The 17,728-nt window shown below is 43.5% G+C and overlaps 1 protein-coding gene across 17 annotated transcripts in view; it reads right to left on the bottom strand.

Annotated features, from left to right (window-relative positions):
- The window catches only part of ADGRL3 (adhesion G protein-coupled receptor L3), a gene marked incomplete at both ends in the record, with an annotated part of 305,662 nt that overhangs the window by 12,849 nt on the left and 275,085 nt on the right, over positions 1 to 17,728 (bottom strand). For all 17 annotated transcript variants that reach the window (XM_082281579.1, XM_082281571.1, XM_082281570.1 and 14 more), the window contains 3 exons: positions 9,130 to 9,226; positions 11,845 to 11,970; positions 14,743 to 14,911. In XM_082281579.1, the coding sequence (XP_082137705.1) occupies positions 9,130 to 9,226; positions 11,845 to 11,970; positions 14,743 to 14,911 (392 nt within the window). The remainder of the gene's footprint in view (positions 1 to 9,129; positions 9,227 to 11,844; positions 11,971 to 14,742; positions 14,912 to 17,728) is intronic.

Raw genomic sequence — 17,728 nt, 5'->3', positions numbered from 1 at the left:
GCCAAATGAAACATCCCGTGTTTTTATGCAGAGACAGGGGAGTGAAAGTATTTCTTTGCCCCTTTTTTTTCCACATTCTTCCTTCGGCAGTGATTTCAGATGACAAACCTCTGCTGGATTATAATCTGCAGGCCATGTTCAAAACACACAGCTAGTCCACATCGATTTATAAATATTTGCTCACTTACTAATTACTTTTTCACTGCCTGGAGCAGAAACATTGTCCCAGGATGGGACATTTCTTTATACCACCACGACCCCTTCCAAGAGTTTATACCACATTGTATCGCAACTATACAAACATCCATTATCCCTAATTATTCCTGTTTACAATTATTTCTCACTAAACCTGAGGCCTTACCCAAGATGTGCAGAGAGCCCTGCCTGTGGTGAAAATTGGACAATGCTTACAGGAATCTATAAAAGCAGCTATGCTTTCTTCCTTCCTCCTTCACAGTCATCATATTAAGACTGCTCTGCAGCAGTACTCTGCCAGATCTAATACTCCCCAAAGCCTGCTCTGATTTCAGAAATTGCCTTGCCCTTACTTTTCCTCTTTAAAGCTGATCCACCTAATGACTGAACTTCCAATTATATGGCTGTCAATCCTAAAATCAAAGCCAGTTCATAATATCTCCCAAAGGAAGAATGTCATGTCACTCACTGAAATCACTGCAACAAATCTCAGCTAACTCAGTCCCAGGCAGCAGAGAGGCAAAATAAACCGGGAGAATATCAACAATGGGATTAATTTTGCACATAGGCAGAAATAGGAGTTAAACTCCCTAAATTTTGATCCTTGATGCAGAAAATCATAATTTTTCTAGCATAAAATGTACAGCTGATTGAAAAACGGGTGGGAAAAGATAAAAACCACCAGAAGCAATTTGCTAGTCCAAAAGACTGATGACTTTCCCTTACAAAGAGAAAATATTCCTCTGCTGTCACCCACCTGGAATTTCTCTCTACTTCATATGTGATTATCAGGATGGGTCATTTTGAGGCCACTTGCTGACATTTAGCCAAACCAACAGTTGCTTAACAGGGTTGCAGAGATTTTTGGCTTAGACACAGCAATCCCTTGTGACTGAACTGGTGCAATGGCATGTGGACTACTCCTCCAAATACGCCCTCCATCTGGGCAATGGGCCTCAGGAAGGGCTATCCATGGGGTCAGGGGAGGATAAGTGTGTCTGTAAGAGTTACCACAGGGAACAGAAGAAGCAGAAGGGCATGGGGGATGAAACCAAAGAGCTTCATTAGGAAAATGCCAGTGGTGGTAAGATGGGGAGGTAAAGGAATAGCCTCTTACACTGGATAAAATGGAAGTTTTAAAGTCCTGATATAAATTAACTACGCTTTTTTTTTTTTTTTGCAGGCTCTCCCTGGAGTTGTGAGCACTAATACAAGCACCCAGGGTGCTGGGACAGTGAGCACCCTTGAACACCAATCTGCCCAGTGAGGAGCAGGAGCTGCAGCACTCGAGCAGCTGTGGCTGGATGAGATGCTAGAAAACAGCCCACAGGCTCCCTCTGGATTAGATTAGATTCTTCTTATCCCTTCATTTCCACCAAACAGCTAGGGGACACTTAAACACCTCCAGAAATCCCCTTCTCAAGTAGCAGCCTGGACTTAAAAAGAATAGAAACTGAACTTCTAATCATATTCTAGAGGGGGAAGAGACTAGCACTGCTGTCTGTTTGTGCCTAAACCAGAGGCCTCCAGGCTCCAGGACTGATGGACCCCTTGAAACAAAGAATATCTTTCCCAGGACCGAGAGCTTTGCAGTGTGAAGGACGATGCTCAAGGGCAAGGACTGCTGCATGCCTCAGGTTCATGCAGCACCTTGTCCCTGCCAACCCAGCAATGGTCAGCACAGACATGTTAGGCACTGACACCTCTCAGCACTCGGCACAAAGGGACAGGTTCGGAGGGAAAGGGCTGTGTTTTAGATTTGAAGCAATGACAATGAAGAAGTGAGATCTGCACGTTGACAGATGATGGTCTCTGAATGGTCACTGAAGCTGCTGTCCCTGCCAAGGGCCATCCCAGGTTCAGCTTTGATAATTCCTCAGCATTTACATCCATCAAACCCTGAGCATCATTGAAAACAGAGCTCAAAGCTTTTAAAGCATCTCCAGGGTGTGTTCATATTTGAACAGACACGCCTCTTGCTCTACACCACATATCCAGCTGCCCAGTGATGGTACTCACAAGACCAAAGTGTCTGCAGAAGACAGACACTTTTCTTTAGTCCAGTTGTCTTTGAGCTGTTAAGTGCTCAGAAACCAAGAATAATGTGTATTTTTATATCCATAAATATTTTGTTGAGCTCCTTCTAGGCATCTACAGATGCATTCATGAACAAGGAGAGCAACTGTGGGCACCTTGGACATCCTGTGAGTCCTCTGCACTGAACCTGCTTACCCCAGAAACACAACAGGAACAAGAAATAATGGGAAAAAAAGTGACCATTAACACTGCTGCCAACATGAATGTTCATATAACCACAACTCACTAATTCAAAATGAGTAGGTCCCCACACCCTAAAATGATCTCTCTGAAAGACATGACATGAAAGCAGACTGACTTAACAGGAGAAACTGGGGCATTGTTTGCTGCCAACTGTAAGAAGACAACAAACAGAGGAAGTATTTAGTCTCTAATGTCTTTAAGCCACAAGAAAAGTCATAGGTGTTAGAGCAGGTAAGAAGTGTTTAGACAGACAGTGATTGATCATTTGGTGGTGTCTTCTGAATATCCTATCAAGATGAGCAGAGGCACTTCCACCTCTGCCAGAGCTTGGCTGCTTGCTATTTGTTTTATATGCAACATAAATTTAGCAGAAATCTCTCTGTCACACCGGTCACATTAATCCATCAAGGAGCAAACAAGCATCTTGAGAAAGGCTGATGAGTGACAACAGTAGCACTTCCACTGTCCAAATTTCCACCCTCTCTCTGCTTTATCTAGGCAGCAAAGGGTCAGCATTGGCAAATGGCTTGTAATGAGAAGCTATTGCACTGTGAAACGTACCATGGAAGGGGTTTGAGATCCCTGGGGAATCCATTTCTGCTCCTTTCTTTTCCCCCTTTTTATTTTCCCTTCCTCCCCTGCTTGCCTGTGCTTTTTACCACACCAAATTCTAACCGCTTTTCACTGCTCTATTGCCCAGTTATGTCCACACCATGGCACCCACCACCCCTGCAACAGCTAAACTGGAACTTCTTGATCTTGCAACACTGAGACACATCCAGCAGCCCTCATCTCTCAGCAGAGAGGGCAGATCTGGGGAGAGTGACCCAAAGCTGACTCATTGCACTGTCTGAGTGATAACCTATACCTCCTGTATTCTGGAGTGACAGTCCAAAGGAAGTCCAAAGGAAGAATTTAACCTGCTGGTGTTTTCTAAATAACTGCTTCCTAAAAATGCAGGAAAATATATCCACCTGAAAATAATTCCGCAACACCCACAGTTGTCCCTGCTGAGTTCACAGTCCAGATACGATTTCAGCCTGGAAATCACAGCTTAATTATATTTTTGGGTGGGTGGAAGGAATTTGATGGGAGATTTCATTTAGGAAACAATCAGGTCTCAGTTGGGTTAGAAATCAGGATATTAATGTTCTTCATTTTAATTTTCCTCTCTGACTCAGATTCCCACTGTTTGAATTTGAGCTCAATTTGTTCTGTTCATTATGAAGAAATCCACATGAATTTGACATTAAACTGATTACCTCTGAAAACAGTAGCAATAATTTCCCTTTTTCCTGTGTGTGTTTCAGATTAAGTCTTTGTGGTTGATATAAAAACGCAGGGGAGAAATAATAAAGCAAAAGGAAATCAAGTATTTATTCGCTACCCAGAAGAGGAAACATGCAATGGCATTTAGGCATTTGGGAAGAAAAAGCAAGGGGCAGGGACAAACAATACCCTCATTTCCATTTCCCATTTCAGCCCATTTGCATGGGAGCAAACAGGGAATGAACATGGCTTTCCTAGTCAGGAATGTCTGTTGTGCCAACACTGGGGATCTGAGGGCTTTGTGATGACTCTGATAGGGTTTGCTGGCAAGGGCCTGCTACCACATGAATGGACCCTTAAGACCACATGGATGAATTTGTATTTAAGACTTACCATCCTTCAGCAAGAGCTGCCAGGGGTCCTGAGCTCCAATCTGCAACAACTTTTGAGGCCCTTATGACCCCCATAACCCTTAGTGATCTCAGTGAGACACACCAGGGACCCACAGCCCTGCTTGGCCCTGTGCATGCAGTCCTAGCCTTGTGGCTGTCTCCTGGCTGGATCTTGGACCTGGGCTGTAGCTCAGTTTCCAGCCCTGTCTCTGCCAGTATCTCCTGGTGGTCTGGGTTGGACCCTGCACCAGGTTCATACCCTCACCTTGTCCAGGGCTCTGCCTCCTGGCTTAAGCCCCTGTGGCACAGTGAACCATCAGTGAGGGTTTGGATTGTGCTTGACTCCCCCTCATCTCCCAGATGTTCTCTCTCGTGAAACAGCTCTGCTCTTGCAGCTCCCTGCTGTTTCTTTTCTTTCAGACAAGTGGAGCAGCAATGCAAACCACCAAGATGTCCCTCCAGGAGACCTCCACACATGAGGGTGGTGGGGATGGTGAGCAGTGCTTTGGGGGTGGGTGGACATAAAGCATATATGCATACAGCCACATGACAAGAGGTGCACATACTCCTGTTTTTATAGCAGGACTGCTATTGGGATAAACTATTTAACTTGCTGTCTAGTTTGTAAGCTAAGACTCAGAGCCTTACAGCAGGAGAACAGCACTTGACCCAACACAATAGACTTCTGGAGCACTTTCTATTCTCTGTGAAATCTGGTGGCTTTACCCCTAGCCCCTTTATTTCTCTGCAGAGGGAAGAACTACTGTGCGCTAACTTGAATTGATACACACAACTCCATACAAGCATTCTCCTATAACAAAGCACTGCCTTGTACCAGTGACGAAGTCCTTTGTCTCTGCTGCTCTCAAGCTTCACCAGAACAAGGAACAGTCCTTTCTTTAACAGATAACTCCCACTTTTGCTCTGAAAAAAAAAAAACAAACACCCACATACATAACACCACCACCTCCCTCCCCCCAGCCTGAAAATCTGAAGGGTAACAAAGTACTGTATAGCTCATGATGATTTTTTTCCTCTCCCACTTGTCTCACATCTAGAGAGAGACAGTAATTACTGTATTGCCTCTCACCTAAGACATGGATAAAAATAGGCTGGTGTCACATTGCTGTTTCGTGCTATGACTGCTTGTTTGCAAGGCTGGCTGAGCTATCCCAGAGCTTTTCGACATGAACACTCCAAAAGTGCAAAGAGACCCGTCCCTCACAATCCTGAGGTGGCCAACTGGATGTACCCGAAGCTCAGGCAAACTCTGTTGCTTTTCCTTCATACATTCCAGTTTTCAGCCTTCAAAGTACTAAGCTTCAGCAGTTGGTGCCATCCTACATGCATCCCTTTTGTACTACTTTTTCAGCACTGCATCCAAGTGCCTGCATTAAGATCACACACCAAACACCCTGCTAGCAAAGGGAAACCTCTTTTTCCTACTTATGAGGTAATCAGCTTGGTTCAGCTTTTACACCTCTGAAGTTTTCAGCACTAGGAAAAGAATAGAGCCCAGGTTGGGTATGAAATAGGTGGCAGAAGTATGCAGCCAGACCCAGGGTGTGAAAAATTGGATGAAATTGGAGAGTGGGAGTGCAAGGAGCAGGAATCCCCCTGGATCCTCAAGCTTAGACCATGACCATGGGATGGACAGGCATGCTCTTCATTAGACTAAAAAAGGAAATCTACAGCCAGTTTCTCTTCCCTTCCTCCTGATTTCAGTGGTGTAACAACCCTGAATCCACACCACTACTAAGTCATAATAAGCAGCAAGGGGAAACAAAGCCAGACATACTTTTTATTAATCAATAATTAGATGCTACCTTCAGGAAATATCTGAAATAGTTTTGTATGCCTTATGATAGAGTTTGTAAAATTCTCACTACAGAACACATTATATCAGGCAAGTTTGGGGCTATGCCTGAAATTCCTGGTGTGATAAATGAGAATAAGAAAAGTAACATTATGGTCAATTACTTTGGCAGGGGGAGGGGGAAATAGTAAATAAAAGAGAATATGAGGCTGAAAAGAGCCATAAGCAGTGTGTTATCTGCTAAATCAGAAAAAGACATAGCTGTATGTCTAAAAGAGGGATGCACTAATACAGACACCTTATTTCAGACTGATGCCCAGGAGGTTCATGATGGAAGAAGAAGTGAGATGTCATACAGAAATGCTGGTCATCATACAGGAAATATGGATAGCTAGAGCAGTCTTGCCTGGGATGTCATCATGTGGCAGGAGGCTGTGAATATGGTTAATGATATGAGGGAAAAAACAGGTTTGAATGAGATAGTACCCCAGTTGGAGGATGTCTCACTGCTTTCTGCTCCCCCAGCAGAAAACACGAAAACTCAGTGCTGGCCCAACTCAGTGCTGGACAAGGAGTGGAGTTAAGCTCCAGGACCTGGATGCTAGGACAATTCTGGGGACAAAGGGTCACTTTCTTCCTGTTTTAGAACACAGATTGCTCTCTGAAGGCTCTGGGTAACATGCCAGCACACAGAGAATGTTTAACCTGGGATAATACAGATAATTTTGTGCAAAAGGTGTCTAGGCTGGGAAGGCTGGAATGGGAGTTTTGAACAGGAATGGGAGCCTGTTGTATCATCTTGTCAGGGAAAGTATGTACTGACCACACAGTTCAAGGCTCACACTTGAATCCTCTGAGCCTTAATAGCACACTTGTAAATAAAACATTAATGAAACAGCTCCTTTGGATATACATTTAAATATTAAGAATAAGACAGGAACTGTGAAAAACACATTGCCCCACTGCTCTGTTCAGGCTGCAGCTCTCTGGAGTGTTTGCTCTGTGGAGAGCCCTAAGACCACAAATGTTGCTTTTCAGCTGAAATAAACAGGATAAAGGAGAAATACTGGAGCCTTGTGCAGCTGGGATTACTGTAGATGTCAGGTGTATTTCCATATAGAACTGACCATATGGACCTGCTAGCTTTGGAAATGCTATCTCCCATAGAAATGTTTTTAACCTCCACTTTGCAAATACTTCTGTTTACCAGAAAAACAAACCAAAACCCAACAACAAAAAATACTGTGCCTGCCTGTGTTAAAAAGAGGGAGGGTGACTCCATATAATTGTAAAACGTACTCAAGCCACTTCAGTGTCCTGCCTAAAGGGCTTCCCTTCCACTTATCAGGCTGCTTCTGTAGTCAGTAGAAAGATTCGGGCCCTTCAGGTGATTCATCTCATCCCGTGTTACACAAGGAAAACGGCTGGATGAAATGTGCTTTGAAGACGCTTCCCCTGGCAGTTCATTTCCCAGCTGACCTTTAAATAACAGGCACATCTAGTAACAGGCTCTCACCACACTAGGATGGAGACTGTCCACTTGAAACCTCTTCACTTGTCCCAACTGGCAGTCATACTTCCCTCTTTGCACAGAAAAGAATGTACAACCGAAAAAGGAGAGATACCTTTCTTTTGCTGACAAGCCCAGAGGATCCTGTTTGCCAAAATACATCCCTTGGTAGCCTCAGCTGCATCAGAGAGTGAGTTCAACTTCTGTGCTAACTAAAGGAGCAAACATTTCATGCATAACACATTTTGGTTTGCCACTGAGATGGAGCAGTGGATGGCTGAGGGAAACAGTGGCTCTTGCTGAAACCTTTGTGTGACAACCAATTCCCCCCCTATGTTAGACCCAGAGAAGCCTGGCTGCTGCTCTGCAGTCTTTAATGCAGAGAGAGAGAGAGATGTGAGGGCAACGTGTGTGAATAAATCAGGCATTTGCAGCAATGGAATCTTATAGTGAACTTTATTAATGAATCTTCACTGCAGAGGGAAAACATCCTGGCACAAAAAAGACCAGTGAGTACAGCTCCATGTTAACTACACTGCCTTCCCCTTTGCACTGATTTGGGCAGTGTGTATAATGTTCAGAGAACAGAATCATATACCCCTAATTCCCCCGGCACTCAGCAGTCAATATTTTACTAACAGCACAGTCAAAATCCCTCAAGCCTATCCTCAGGCAAAACTCACCCAAAAATCAGTGGGAATTCTGAGAGAATAAAGACTGAATACGAACCAAAGTCCCAACTCAATTCTCAGTTGAGCTTTGCAGACCAACCATCAGGTCTGGAAATACGTTTGATTTTCATCATCATGAGAGAACAGCTGGGCCCAGTAATCCCAATTCTAATCCCTCTTAATTCCAGCATCAACTGGACAGATAACACAAAACCGAGTCTGGCATCTGCTGCTCAAGGTTAATTCATAAAGTAGCTGTACTGGAAGAGAAAGGAAGCAATCTCTGAGGCTCTTTTTCTGGTATTCCATTACCATCGCTTTCCTGCAACTCCCTGAAAAACACTTGGTTTAAAAAAGCTGTTCATATTTCCTCTTGTGCCAGACACCACATTTTGTTTGGCATATACATTTCTGATAGCCTTTCCTCCGCAGATGTCTATAAAGTTCACATCAGTCAGTTCTTCAAACTAGGTATATTAACACCAACACAGACAATTTTGTTCCAAGCACAGTTTTTCCTTACGTCTATGTTCTGCTGTTCACTTTTGCTTCTGTAAAGATGACAGTATTGCTACATATGCAGGACAATCAGGACTCCTGTGATGCTTAACACAGGCTGTACAGTGCTGTAATGGCCCATTTTCACTGTCAGCAACGAGGCCTGACACGTCAGCAGCTTCTGGCACTAGCAGTTTTCTGAGGGAAAGGGGAGATTTCAACTTAATTTCATTTCTCTCTTTCGCTTTTTATAACTTCCTTCCAGAAATGACAATTCTTGAAAATGCACGTGTAGAAATAAAGAAAGAAAAGAAAAAGAAGGCAACAACCACCATCAAACTTCCTCCCATTTATCACTGTAACATTTCTTGTGTGGTAGAAGAGGGTCCAGTGACGTTCCAGGTGAGGAGGAAAAGGCAGGGGGGAAAGAGGTAACACATTTCAGACTCCTTAAAGCCATCAGAAGAGTTAGAGATATGAAAAATAGTTTATAATTACCTCTGTTGAGTGAAGCTGAACTGTTTATATCTCCAGTAATAAAGGAAGACTCGGACTGCTTTCGAACTGTGTCATTCCACATCCTACGAATCCGGCTCTGAAGAGGGATTGAAGCACAGCAGGCAATGAATCTTTAGCAGCTCTAGAGAGGATTCTTTCTGCCTCACTAAAGATGGCTACTTGCATGTCTAGCTCAGGATGAGACTTGCTTCTAGCCAGCTGTAAGCAAGCAGTGCTGTTTTGGTGTAACCTGCCTCGTGCATGCCAGACCCTGCCAGACTAACTGCGTAACGCAAATGCCTAGCGTGAAAAAGTGTATAATTGAATCACTTACGTCTTAATTAAAAAAAAAAACAACAAAATCTTGCATGAGATAAACCCAGACCCCATGCCAGTCACAGGTTTGCCAATACAGCACCAAATAATGGAAAAATAACTCACATACAGAAGCACATGTGCTTCCAGCACTCAGACAACTTGTTTCTTATTTTTTGTGAAGTGTAACAGAAGACTTGATTTGAATCTTGGTGTCCCTGAATGAACAGAAGTTTTCTATAGCTATTTTCCATCTTGGGGATTTGTGGGGGGGGAGCAAAAAATTCCCCACAAATGAATGACTTCTGTTCCCATACTGAAAAATCTGTGATGGTTTTGCCATCTGTGGTATAGCTTCTGCTACTGGCAAAAGTGTCCTGAATATGTTGGCCTTCTGTTTGTTCCTCAAATATGCTGAAGTATCTGGCTCTGTGGCATTTACATCTCTGTGTCACTCCTCCCTAACTAGACCTTGCAAAATATCAAAATATCAGCCAAAATGCATCTTGTGAGCAGTTCCACCACTATCCGTGCATGAAAATGACTGGAGAACCCAGGTGTCCCAGGAAAACTCTCCCTCACCTCACGTCTGAGACTCTGATGGACGTTTTCCTTGGCTGTGTGAAAGTGGTTCTAGGTGGTCTGGGGGACTGGGAAGCCTTTTCCACTGTGACAGACCGTGTCTTTCACAAGTACCAAAAATCCAGTGGTTTCCATAGTGGGATTTTAGCCATGCGAGATCTACTGAGGCTTAATCATGTGGTCCCAGCTGAAAAGTCCTAGATTACTCATTAACCATGGAATAACAGCATCTCCTAATCATGCATTAGCCCTCTATAAATGGAAGTACCGTGTGACATGAGGCCCATGCCCTTTTACAGTAATTATTTTTCACCTGGACATTTAGTTTATTGTATTTCTCTGACATGATCCACTGTAGATTAATTATTCTGTTGTCTATGTGTTTCTCAGAGAATAAAGGGATCTTACAGGCTTTCTTCCTCATCATCTTCTCTACTTAGAGTTAGGAGCCAGATGTTTTCAACAACTGAGACTGATCTCCATCTATTCTCCATCACCTCTGTGAGGTTTCTCCTGGCTACAGTGGGTCTCCGGAATTTCCATCCTTCCAAGGACAAGCTTCTGCAGGCAAAGTAATCTTCCTTGGTGCCTCAAACCTCACCTGCCACAAGGGGACTGATGCCAGAAGACTCAGTTCACCCTCAAAAGGGATTGTTCTCTTGTGCTGGGACTGGCAAGAGGGAGGGACCATTAAAGTCAGCTCTTTCTGGAGAGGAGGGCACCAGCACAGCAGCTAAGTTATGTAACACCAGAGGCTTTCCAATCAGCCACCTAAATGCTGCTGAATATTGTGAGTTTTGGACATTATTGAGATTTGATTGCCTACTGGAGTGAGGTTCTATATTCTGTTGCTTTTATTTGCTCTGCAGAGCTACCAAACTTATGAAAACACCGAAGTGGAGCTTTTGGATGACATCTTGGAAACCACTGCAAATAAATAATGATTTGCTCCAAGACATAAATTGCAAATTAGGTTTTCCTGGAAAGTTATAAGCTGTTACTCGCTGCATGTCTTTCATAATTTAATAGTGGAACTGTCATGTATAATTACTTCCATTACTAATGCTGAATAAATTTGTGTTTAGTTTCTATTGAGTAAGAAATAAGCTTCTTCATTTTATATGAACTCTTCGTCCATAAATCTGCATCTCTACATACAAGTTAGCTTCAAAACTGCTAAGTGCACAAACTACACAAAACCTGAATTTTCAGGTGACCAAACGTAACAAAACTAGTAGCTTAGTAAGATAGTCTGACCCCAATGGCTTCTCCTAAGAGGTTTATAAGCTAAGGCAAATTGTGTGAGGCATGGAACAGACCAAACCACTGAATGTCAGAAAGTAAGCATTTACTGGGAAGGCTATTACAAGACACTTGTAGCCCCTAAATTTTTTTACAAGAAAAAACTTGGAGCTTATAGCATCATTCCTGTACGTGTTAATACTGACAACCTTCATCTCATGATTAAAGGATGTACTGGAATGTAGCATAGCTGACAAAATGCTCCCACCTCCTGCTTCCCATGGAGAGCAGGCAGGACACCTCAGGTGATGACAACCCCCTGCCTCTGGAAGGCAAGTTTGGGCATTTTATTCCCAACAGAACTATTTAGAAGGCTCTTGGAGAGGCATTAATTGCCATCACATGTCAAGGGAAGCCACTATGTTGAGTTCAGGTCTGGAAGTGAGGGAAATCTCTGCAGGTGTATTGGGGAGACGCCTAAGGCAGCTCCTTTGGTTCCAAGACGAGCTTTCCTCCCAGAATAGCTGAGAAGGGTCTTGGCATGGCATTGGGACACAGACAAGAAGAGTGGCTTACCTGTGAGCCTGTGGAATATCTTCCAGGTGTCCTTGACCCCGAGGTTTTTCCTGAGCCGATAGAACTCTCTGTACTTTTCCCACTACAGCAATGTGTGCGCAGGCATTTTCCATACTCCTTACGTACCTAGCCAAGGAAAGAGTGGTGGTGGTTAGCAGGCAGCTCCTCCTCCAGCCTACTGCCTTCTGATTTTCAACACAGCCCCTTATTTTTCCTCAGTGTTTTGTTAAAACAAGATCTGCTGCAGTGTGTGGGAAAGAAGTCTAGTACCCCTTGCAGCTGAGCTCATGGTTTGGGATGTCACAAGAGACTGCTCCCCTGCAGCAGAGCTGCTCGTTGACACCAGCCGGTTACAGCATCCTCTGAGGCACATCAAAGGAGCATGGGAGAAAGTGCAGGTACACTATTTATGACTGAAAATTAATATCGCCATAGATTTGATATAAACTAGCATATTGGCTCATCAAGGTACTAAAAGTTATTGCTTCTGGCAGGGGACTAAGAAAAAAGAATTCCAAGAGAAACATATGAAAGCTATTGATTTTTTTATTAAAAAAAATGTTTCTTGCAGTCAAATTGAAGTTTGAGGAAACTGTAGAACCAGCAGCATTAGAGATTATATTCCCGATGCTCAGGGATGGCTGGAGCCTGCTTTTCCACAGCAAGCCAGTCATGTTTTAAATGGGCATTGCAGTCAAATCCGTGCCACCTCCTTTGCTTCAGAGGAACTACGCTGACTTGTGCCAGGACAGGATCTAACCTTCCACCAAGCTTCAGGTGTGGCTTTTTGTGGGCAGCAACACCCAGAAACCAGATGGGACAGGGCTGAAGGTGAGCAGACTCTACTAAAGAGCCAAAAGAGGGTCATGTTATCCATTGACACAAAAAAGCCCCAAAACCACCATGCATGTCCAAAACACCAGTTGAAATTCCTTGAAGCACACGGATAGCTGTAACATTTTGCCAAACTCTCTATGAGCATTTCACAACTCTGTGAAACAACTGTTTAAATAGCAAATTACAGCTTTTTCATTAGGCTCTTCCTTAAGCGCTTGAGACAAACACATACCACAAGTGCCCAATATGCTCGAGTGCCTAATCAATCCTTTGCTGAGAGAAAATAATTCAATTGCTTTAATTAGCCACCCACTGCTTGCCTCTCTGCAGCATTTTGCTGATTTTCTAGGCCATGATAGATAGGAAAGGAAAGGATTTTTTTTCTCCTCTTAAATAATACCTCCCTCAGCTCTTAGGTCAGAGAGGTGCATCCACCCCACAGCAAGGTACCAGCTGCATTCTCCTTCCCTCTGTGCAGCCGTAAATCAGGAACAATTCCACAGCTATCAGTGATGGTTTAAGGGTGCAAATTGGCTTAAGACAGAAAAGAGAATGGCTCTGTCGTGCTGACTGAGAACCCCATGAGCCAAGGAGGCTGCAGAGCTGTGCAGGGATGCTGGGTTAGGGATCGACCCTTTGCAGGGTGCATTGGAGGTGAGAAAAAGCACCAGTGAGAATGGTGCAGAAATTCAAACTCCTCATCAGAGAGGCATCTGCAGGTTTAATACGCAATGGTGATGCTTCCTACACTCTTACTGTCATCTTGCCTGGAAACACTCTTGCTGAAAGGTTTGGGATCATCAGCAGGAAATTGCATCTAGATAAAGCTTTTAAGCTTCTTAAGATGGACAAATTTGAGATGCAACGACAAGGACAAAAGTCTTAACCCCAAAAGTCTTCCTTTGTTTCCAAGAATGACATTTTCACACAGCTCTGCAGATCCTTCCAGAGGCATCTCTTGCAGAGCTCACTTATTACGATGAATTTTGATTATGTTTTCATGGGCTGGATCTCCCTTCCCTGTACAGCAAAATGTGAGTAACAGAGGAGCAAGCCCGTGGCCCTCAGATAGAGGACAGATCTCAACATGGACCTGACCTTCCTCAATAAGCCATTTTGCTGAAAGATATCGGTTATTACCCTGAGAAACTGGGACAGCGTATCCACATAAACTCTTCCCTATGTTTATATTGGTTCAGTAAACTGCCCTTTGAAACTAAGATGTACATAATTATCAGCAGACATGCACATAATTGGAGAGCTCCGAAATACTGAATTTAAGTAGAGAACAAAAAGGTTCTTAAAAATACTTACTACTGATTGTCAGAGGCTGTAAATTTGATCTACATAAACACAGAGCTTTTATTCTGTTGGGGTTTTTTTCCCCTAGAGTTTATCTAAGTTACTCTACTGTTATCTTGCAAATGTTAATTGGGGCATACTTCAATTTCCACCAAGAAGCACTTGCTGTGCTTGCTTTGAGGAAGATTTCCAAAACACCATCTCAGACCCAAGCAATACAAAGGCTAATGAACCGCTGCAGAGAGCAGGTCCTTCAGTCCTCAAAAAAAGCAGGGGAAGCAGCCCCTATTACATCCCATCAACCCACATATGCTGCCACGGAAAGGGGTGATTTCCTGCAGGGACTGCAAATGAGGATGTAAGGCTCCGTTCTGCTGTGAGCATTGAGCCACGTGAGCACTTTCTGGATGCTTGTGGATTCTCTCCCCTCTCACACTGGCATACAGGGAAGGAGAATCTGGCTGACAGCAGGCAAAGCCCTGTTACCGAGCCCTGCAAACTGACAGCTGCCTTTTCCCTTGCCTCTGACACATCTGTTGCCAGGGCCCTGGCTCCTGAAATGCCACTGCCACATATCCTTGTTAGAACCTCATTTCCCAGCATCTTGCTGTTTCCAGTCTAAATACTACCCTTATTAGGTGCACAGAGATAATATGTGTGATACAAATTCAGGGCACAGAGACAATGCTACGCTGTGGTTGTTAGGCAACAAAACACCTTGTTACCACCTCTCTTGCTGCTGGGAACCATCCGTCTTACCTTTTTCTGGAGGACACAATGGAAAATGAATATAAACATTCCCTGCAGAGAATTGAATATGGTGAAGAGATACGCCATGATGACTGTGCTTTCATTAATATACATGAGTCCAAATGCCCAGGTCAGTCCTAATAGGCAGAGTAGGGCTATTGCACCTATAACCCAGGACCTGTTAGGAGAAACAAACAAACAAAAAAGAAAGGGATTGGTTTTTCACCTACACAAAAGAAGGCATGTGTCTACAGGCAGGAAGACTTTGCCCCTGGTTTTAGCAAAAAGAAAACAGCATATCAAAATAAATCACAGGGAGCTTTTGTCTTCAAGCTGGATGCAGTTTACAAATCTTCAAGCTCAGGGAAATATAAGGAAATGGAAGTGTTACGAGCATAGAAATTTATCATAACCAAAGCACATTTGAAACCACAATGTCTCCTTTATTTTTAAATATGTAAAAGCAGTGTGCATGTAAATGACATGTAGATGTTATTTCTGCAAATGAAGGAAAAGAAAATAAACCAAATGAAACAACAACTCTGATTGTCACTTTTTTTTAGTGTCCACTGGTTTCACAGGACTGCCAGCTGGATTAGCTTCTTTATTTACACTTAACACCAAGACACATGTATTGCTGCATTTTAGCTAGTCTCCCATATGCCTGTAAGCCAGATAAACAGCTACAGGCAGGTGGGCAAGCGTTCCCTGCCTGCCAGATTCACTCCACACAAGGATGTTCTTTGCAATGCTGCTTCACACTTCTTCCACCCTACGATGAGGGGAAGTGTGTATACTCGTACAGGCACTCACACACTACATTTGCTAACGCGGTAACTGCTGCCACGCTTCTGCCCAGAGAAAAGGAGGGGTAATCCTTCTTCACATGGGCTGCAAAACTAAGATTATCACTTGCTCCACCTCAGGAGGGCAGTGGGAGTAGAGGAGCAGTCACTGCTTGGCCCCAAATGTTCCAACAAATACGGGTAGCAGACAGCTTTTGCTTGCTTTCTCCCACTGACTTTCTGCCTGGACAACAGAGCTGGGGACATGGGATGACTGCTGCATGTTAGGTTTTTTGGGTTTTTTCAGGAAAGCTGGAAGCTCTGCTGGGATGGCAGGAGAAGTATTCCATGTTACCCTGCTAAATAACATTTAGTCATCTCCTAAACTACCTTCTCAAATACCAGGACAATATATGAAGTGCGAGAAGCAGTATAGGAACTCTGTCCTGCTCCTAGCCATCTCCCTAGTTTTCACATGATGTGTTACCTACAACTTTAAAGGAATTGCTGCTGCACAGCGGAGGGAGTCAACTTCTAGCTGGGAAGCAAGCAGCATCTTGAATATCTGTTTGCTCTTTACCTGAAGGCTTTGATTTTCTTCTGTCATCCCCTGCTATCATTAGGTGTAACATCATAAAAATGAAGGCATTGATATCCAGTCTTTGTACCCCTTCCTCACTGTTTAGCCCTTCTACACCCCAAAACAGACAAGACTGCAGTCAGCCAGCACCTCTGCTTCCTTGTCTGCCCAAAGCCCCCTGGGATGCTGCAGAAGGGCTCACAGGGACAAAGATCTACCTATGTTTCCAAGCCACTTCAGCCTTGTAGAAACGTGACCTGTGTTTGGAATGTTTGGGCTTCCATCTGCTAAGCAGAGCATGGAGCAAGGGGGAAAAAGATGAAGCAGCAGCAACTTGGGGGGACAAATCAGTCCTGCAGAGGTCAGACAGACAATCTCTGCTACGGAGATGCCATGGCAGCTAGAGCCTCAAATCCTTTTCCTTTTAGCAGGGTTTGTCACAAAGAAAAGCATACTAATGCTGTATTCATGTCTTCTGTTGTTTGTTTTGTTTTTTTTCTTTAGGTATTAGAATGAAAATGCAGCATTAAGTCTTCCACTGAAGTTTATAAAATATGTTTTATTTTACCACATGACCAGAAGAGCTCCCTAAGGTAACTGCTTATTAAGACAGTTCTTTAAAAATCACTATTATGTATCCAGCAGACCAGAACAGCTCCTTTGAAGCATTTCCAGTCAATCCCACTAATAAATATTTAGCGTGATGCAAATTGAAAAGACACTCTCACAATCCTTCAGAAAGGTAGCCACTAGATAAAGTCTACAGCTTTAGTCGCTTGGGGTATTTTTCTCCCCAAGATTCCACCCTCAGTGAGAGCACACTATTGTCCTAATTGCATACCAATTAATAAAATACAAATAATTTTCTTTTTCATCAAAAAAAGAAGAAAAATTACGTGGAAATCCCCCCCCCCTTTTTTTTTTTTCCTTCCTCTTCTTTGCTCATCCCAGGATAAAAGCTTCCTGCACTTGCAGAGTCTTTTAAAAATGATTCCCTGGATATCACAAAAGTATTCTGCTCTGAAGCACAGCCCATTCTTGAATCTGATTAAAGAGCCTTTGGCTGCAGAGGTGTGCAGGAATGAAACAGTTATTTAGTGAAGATATGCCACCTACAGTGATGGAAAGGAATCTGTGGGTCAGAGGACCCCCAGCAGTGCAAACTGCACGCATTACAGTGTTGTGCTTCAGAAAACAAGAGCCGGTGATAAAGAGGACGTGGAGATCACTATGAATAGCTCCATCCCGTATCCGCAGAAAAAAACCAGAACCAAGCGATGAAAGAGAACATGGGAATGGTGCTGAAAGAATGAACACAAAGGACTCTTCACCAGAAGAACAAACTGAAAGTCTACTGCAAAGTTGGTTTGCTTCTATTTTGTGCTACTGCACATTACTTTTTTGGTTGCAGGAGAAAGAGCGCAGATGCCCTAAGGTATGTAATTTCCAGGCATTTTTGGCTTTCTTCATAGGTTTGGGGTTTTTTTTTTTGGTGCAGCTTGAGGTTTTTGTCTTGGTCTTTGTACAGACTTGCTACTTCTTTTTCATGGTTTTTCTTTCCTGTAGTGGAATTTTATTGCAATAAAGAAACAAAAATATCCATTTGTTGGTGCATTTGAAAATCAGTGGT

Source organism: Coloeus monedula (assembly GCF_965178545.1).
Source record: "Coloeus monedula genome assembly, chromosome: 5".
Classification (NCBI taxonomy): domain Eukaryota; kingdom Metazoa; phylum Chordata; class Aves; order Passeriformes; family Corvidae; genus Coloeus; species Coloeus monedula.
This window is presented reverse-complemented; position numbering and strand designations above follow the sequence as displayed.